The sequence below is a fragment of the Bison bison genome, unplaced genomic scaffold (genome assembly GCF_000754665.1).
Source record: "Bison bison bison isolate TAMUID 2011002044 unplaced genomic scaffold, Bison_UMD1.0 scf7180017856351, whole genome shotgun sequence".
NCBI classification, from domain to species: Eukaryota; Metazoa; Chordata; class Mammalia; order Artiodactyla; family Bovidae; genus Bison; species Bison bison.
In genome coordinates, this window is record NW_011486924.1 from 32963 (window position 1) to 39017 (window position 6055).

The following is a 6055-nucleotide window of genomic DNA, read 5'->3' on the forward strand; positions in this document are numbered from 1 at the left end:
GACAGGGGTGGGCGGGGCTGAGGCTCACCCGCACTGGGGCGCCCGCGTCCTCGCAGATGAAGCGCTTCAGACAGAGCCGCACATAGTAGTCAGGGCCCCCCGACTCTGGCACCTGTACTAGAATGACCTTGCGGCTGCGGTCCACCCAGTAGGAGAGCTTCTGAGCTGTAGGAGGGCAGGAGGGGTCATGCTGTGGCCAGAGTCACCAGGCACAGGGCTCCAGTTGTCCTGACAGCCTGCATGTGGTGACTTCTGCCAGACCCAGGCATCTTGGAAGTTGCCTGCCTGAGGACCCATCGTGAGTTCCCACGTGAGGAGGGCAGAAGAGCCCGGTAGGAGGCTTGTGGGTGCCCACCACCACCCAAGGGTCTTCCCAGGGGCAACGGGGCCGGGGTCCCACCTGGGGAGGGACCTCACCGAAGCAGTCAGGCACATTCTTCCCCACGTCCTCCTCTCTGCAGTCTGCGAATGACAAGGGAAGTGTTGGGCCCAGCCCACTCTGCCCCAGGGGCACCCGGGCCTCTGCGGGTGTGGTTTCCAGAAGCCCACCCCTCCAGGGAGACAGCAACCCAGAATTAAGCAAATGCACTTGCTGGGACCTGTCCCTCATGGCCTACCCGCTGCCTGGGTGACTCCTGCCTCAGGGCAGTCACCGCTCCCTCCAGGAGGCTGGAGGGCAGTGCCCACGCCAGCTCCCTGGTCCCTACCTTCCGTGTGGTATTGCTGGCCCAGCTGGACCCCGCAGAAGTGGGGGACAGTCCTCAGGGTGACGTAGAGGGTCTGGGCCACACCCACCTTGAAGCAGTCAAAGTGCACCTGGAGCTGGGCAGAGACGGGGTGAGCTGTGGACCTGGGTGTCGACCCCCCACCCCCGGCCAGGCCAGCTCCACCTCGCACAGCTGGAACCCAGAGTCTGGGGTAGGGGAGGAGGGGCGCCTCGGCCGTGGGCCAGGATGGGCTGTGGAGCGGGGAGGGCGGCGAGAACTGGCCAGGGGACAGCTGCGCTGCCGGGCACAGGCTTGGGGCTGGACCGGCTAGTCCAGGTCAGACACTGGCCTCACCTGCTGCCCGGCCTGCTGGTGGGAGGCCCTGGGGACCTGCACAGTCTGGCACTGCGTCTCCTGGGTGTCCAGGCTCGTGGAGCAGACCTCCAGGCCCTGCAGGCTGTCTGTGGAGAGAGGGGCCGCGGGCTGTCAGACCATGCTGTCCCCTGTGAAGGCAGTGAGCAGGGTCTCTCTGCCCCACCCCAGCCTGCCGTCAGGTTGTCATGGGAAGAAAAGGAGCCCTGAGCACCCCCGCCATGACCCAGGAGTGACCCCGTCACAGTCACCATGGAGCGTGAGGGAGGCATTGACTCGCAGGAGCAGGGAGCAGCCGTCGGGTGGGGAGCACTTTATGGCGGTGGAGAGCACCAGGGCCCCCAGGACGGACCTGGGCATGGACGCAGGGGGCTGCTGGCAGAAGCTGTTGAAAATATTTCCTGTTGGGGGAGAGGGAGGCTAAGTGCCAGTGCTGCTGGTGCCTGGGCTATTCCCTGCGGGCGGCTGGGTGGGAAGGGGCTCTGGGGCTGCACAGAATTGGGGGATCCCCCCTACTTGCCCCAGTGCCATCAGAGAGCCAAGCCCTGGACGAGTGGTGGGCCCACCTGAGCCATGTGCAGAGCTGTCTGCTGGGCCCAGGAGTGGGGCCCCCGCCTGGCCAGCAAAGGGGCAGAGGAGGGCCCTCCTCCAGGCGTGCCGGCTGGCCCCATGGGTTCCAAAGATGAGCAGCAGCACAGGTCTGCAGGGGGCACCCGGGCCTGAGCCCGAAGTCACTGCCACCTAAAGCCCTGTCCGTGGGCAGGCAGCAGCACTGGCACATATGGCTTGGCCCCAACGGCCTTGGTCAGGGCCCTGGAAGCCGGGGCCAGACCGAGCGCCGTGCAGGGAGCTGGGATCTCGCTTTCAGGCTCCAGGGCTGAGCGGTATTTTCGGTCTTGGCTCTGCCCGATCTTCAGGCAGACGCTTCAAGGTCAATGGGGTTAGTTCCACGGGCTCCACCATGCCCCGGAGAGCCCTGCACCCCGTGGAGCTGGCAGCCCAGGTTCCCTCTGGCACTTAGGGCCTGGCGTTCCAGCCAGGTGACGTGTCAGACGGTGTGTGCTCAGCAGTGCCCAGGCCGCAGGCACACCCCAGGCAGCATGGCAGGAAGACCCGCCCTCAGGCTGAAGGTCAAGGGGAAGCAAAGGACGAAGGTGCCAAGGCCCTTCCTGACCCGTTGAATGCACGAGGGTGGGGGAAGGGCAGAGGGCACACCCAAGGCCGTCTCCCCTCGCGGCACGAGGAGCCAGAGTGAGGGGTCCCCATGGCCATGGTGGCTGGGCTCCCAGACCTTGGAGAAGGGGGCCAAGGGGCCGCTGCTGAGACCCAGACAGAAGAGCTGGCCCGTCGCTCAGCGGAGCCCCAACCTGACCTGATCAGACGTGACTCAAAGAGGCAGCAGAAACTGTGAGGTCTGAAATGTTCCTGGGAAAGAAACCAGAGCTGTGGACCCTGCTGAGGTCAGGATGGAGGTCAAGGTGGAGTCACGGAGCTCAGCCTGGACAGCAGACGGAGTGTGGTCTCAAGACACTGGGTGTAAGGAGGCGTAGGATGGTGAAGCCCACAGCCGTGCCCGCTGTCCTGAGAGTGTTGCGAGGTGGCGGGGATGGGGTAACGGCATTCAGGGCGCCTGGTGCCTCCCCAAAAGAAGAAGTGGGGCAGATCTGGTCAGAGGCAAGCAGCCGGAAGTGGCCAGAGTTTGCAGGACGAGCACGGGAGGACCGCGATGCAGAGAGCGGGGTGAGAGTTTGGCACAGCGGGATGCCCACATGGACTGAGGAGCTGCAGGAAGAGAAGAAGCCAGAGGGGCTCTGGGGACAGAGTCTTGTCGGCCCGTGGGTCTAGGCTGTCCCTGCTCCCAGCGAGACCACAGAGCCAGGGCCTCGCGGGAACCTGGTGCAGCAGACGCAAGAGTCTTGTTTCCGTAAGAGAAATAATTATCCATGGGTGGAGCACTACTCTGATCTCATCTAACAGATCTTGAAATAAAGACCCCAGGAGGATTAACGTGTTTCCAAGTAAGTTGACTGTATTCCAGAAAAGACTCAAGAATATTTGTGACGATAAAGGTATATATCCAGTGCGCGCGTGTGCTCACACAGGATCCGCCTCTTTGCAATCCTATGGACTCCAGGCAAGAACACTGGAGTGGGGTGCCATTTCCTCCTCCAGGGGATCTTCCTGCCCAAGGGAGTAAACCCATGTCTCTTGTATCTCCTGCATTGGCAGGTGGATCCTTTACCACTGAGCCATCTGTGAATCACAGTCTACCATATAATAAAAAATTACAAGTTATGCAAAACATAACCTGAATGAGGAAAAAAATCAATGAACTAAAACTGACACAGGTGTTAGAATTACTAGACAAGAATATTAAAGCAGTTATTATAACTGTGTTTTACACGCTCAAAAAGTTAATTGTAGACGTGAAAGTTTTTTTTTTTCAAAAAAACTCCAACTTACAGGGATGAAAACTACAATGTCTGAGATGAAAAATACATTAGCTACATTAATAACAGATATAGCCATTGGAAAAAAAAGAGATTGGAGAACTTGACATAGCAATAGAAAACACGCAAAAGTAGGTGGAGAGGGGTGGTGATGGGGTGATGATGTAATGATGTTGGTGATGGGGTGATGACGTAATGATGCTGGTGGTGATGGTGATGACGTAATGATGCTGGAGGTGGTGGTGAAGGTGAGGAAATAGAACGACAGCGCTTCAGGGAGCTGAAGGACACCTTCAGGTAATCTGATGTGTGTGTAGTTAGAGTCCTGGAAGGAATGAGGGAATGAAGAAACATCTTAAAAAAGAATAGAAAATTTTCAAGCTGGGTGAGAACTATGCACTCACAAATCCAAGATGCCCGATGAAAGACAGGAAACATGAAGAATTACAAGCACACCACGGCCAGTTTGTCCAAAGCCAGAGTAAAGAGAAAACTGTAAAGCCACCAGAGGAAAAGACACGTGAGGCCCCGCGGAACCAAGGCAGGGGAGAGGCAGACTTCTTCTGGGGAGCCATGCGAGTGAGATGATGACAGGAAAGACTCCCCAGGACTGAGAGACGAAACCCACCAGCCTAGCATCCCACCCCGCCCAGGCCCGCATGCCTGACTCTCGGCAAGCATGCTGCGAGTCCAGCAGGGAATGCACGGTGCTTCCAGCAAATGGTGCTCAGCTCTGTGTCCACTGGAAAGCAATGGGCTCTAGACCACAGCTCTCACAGAATGTAAACTTTATCCCAGATGGACCGTCAGACTCAATGCAAAACCTAAACTACCAAACTTTCAAAAAGAAACCTATTTTTAAAAATTTCTATGACCTTCAGTTCAGTCACTCAGTCGTGTCCGACTCTTTGCAACCCCATGAACCACAGCACACCAGGCCTCCCTGTCCATCACCAACTCCCGGTGTTCACTCAGACTCACATCCATCGAGTCAGTGATGCCATCCAGCCATCTCATCCTCTGTCGTCCCCTTCTCCTCCTGCCTTCAATCTTTCCCAGCATCAGGGTCTTTTCAAATGAGTCAGTTCTTTACATCAGGTGGCCAAAGTATTGGAGTTTCAGCTTCAGCATCAGTCCTTTCACTGAACAGCTGGGACTCATCTCCTTTAGGATGGACTGGTTGGATCTCCTTGCAGTCCAAGGGACTCTCAAGAGTCTTCTCCAACACCACAGTTCAAAAGCATCAATTCTTCAGCGCTCAGCCTTCTTCACAGTCCAACTCTCATATCCATACATGACCACTGGAAAAACCATAGCCTTGACTAGACGGACCTTTGTTGGCAAAGTAATGTCTCTGCTTTTGAATATGCCGGCTAGGTTGGTCATAACTTTCCCTCCAAGGAGCAAGCGTCTTTTAATTTCATGGCTGCAATTACCATCCGCAGTGATTTTGGAGCCCAGAAAAATAAAGTCAGCCACTATTTCCACTGTCTCCCCATCTATTTGCCATGAATGGCATCTATGACCTTAGGTAAGGCAAAATTTTCTTAGACACAATACTGAAATTGTGACCCATAAGAGAAAAAATGGGTAAGTTGGATTTCATCAAGCTTTCAAACTTCTGCTCTTTGAAAGACCCCAGTAAAGAGTGAAAAGACAAGTTAGAGATTGGGGGGAAATATTTGCGAATCGTGCACCTGTTAAGGAACGTGTGTTCAGAACCTGTAAGAACTTTCCAAATTCAGCAACAAGGAAACCAGCAACACTTCTGCCTGTCCTCCACGTGGAGGGGACGGGGCTGTAGGATTCCACCACCCTAGACGGTGGAGGTTTAAAAAATAATAAAGCCAGCGAGTAGCTGTTGTTGTTCAGTCACTAATTTGTGTCCAACTCTTTGCAACCCCATGGACTGTGGCACGCCAGGCTTCCCTGTCCTTCACTGTCTTCCTGAGTTTGCTCAAACTCATGTCCATTGAGTCGGTGATGCTAGCTAATCATCTCATCCTGTCATCCCCTTCTCCTCCTGCCCTCGGTCTTTCCCAGCATCAGAGTCTTTCCCAGTGAGTCGGCTCTTCATGTCAGGTGGCCAAAGTAAGCGAGTAGTTGGTCTGCCTTTTCCTATCCGTGTGTGCTGGCAGTTCTAAACGGGGGTAAAATCCTCCCCGCTGGTCAGAGCTGGGAATGGTCCCCTGCCCTGCCCTGGCCCCCACCACACACCTGGCCCGCTATTGTCCTGGGGCTGATAAACCCGAGGTGTGGGGTCAGATGGGCGATTCAGAGCTTCCTGGGGGGACAGTTCCCAAGGGCTGTGGCTGGAATTGGAGCAGAGGCTGCCTGCAGGAGGCGGCCAAGCCCCGGTCTGGCTCCAGGGGCTCCTGGTCAAGCCCGGGAGTGGGGGGGGGGTTAGTCCGGCAAGGTGGGGGTGGGGGTGAGGAGAGCGGTGTCCCCAGGCCTGGCGTTTCCTTGCTAGAGGCGCGTCCTCCGAGCCTGGAGCTTCAGCCCTCTCTCATCTAGGCTGTCCCTCAT

The 6055-nt window shown here is 56.5% G+C and overlaps 1 protein-coding gene across 1 annotated transcript in view; it reads right to left on the reverse strand.

The window, feature by feature from the left end:
- The window catches only part of IL17REL (interleukin 17 receptor E-like), an 18224-nt gene that overhangs the window by 2586 nt on the left and 9583 nt on the right, over positions 1-6055 (reverse strand). Inside the window, exons 2-6 of the mRNA XM_010859388.1 lie at positions 1331-1480; positions 1062-1168; positions 708-822; positions 418-462; positions 29-165 (exon numbers count right to left, since the gene is read on the reverse strand). Coding sequence (XP_010857690.1) covers positions 29-165; positions 418-462; positions 708-822; positions 1062-1168; positions 1331-1439 — 513 coding nt within the window. The 5' untranslated portion in view covers positions 1440-1480. The remainder of the gene's footprint in view (positions 1-28; positions 166-417; positions 463-707; positions 823-1061; positions 1169-1330; positions 1481-6055) is intronic.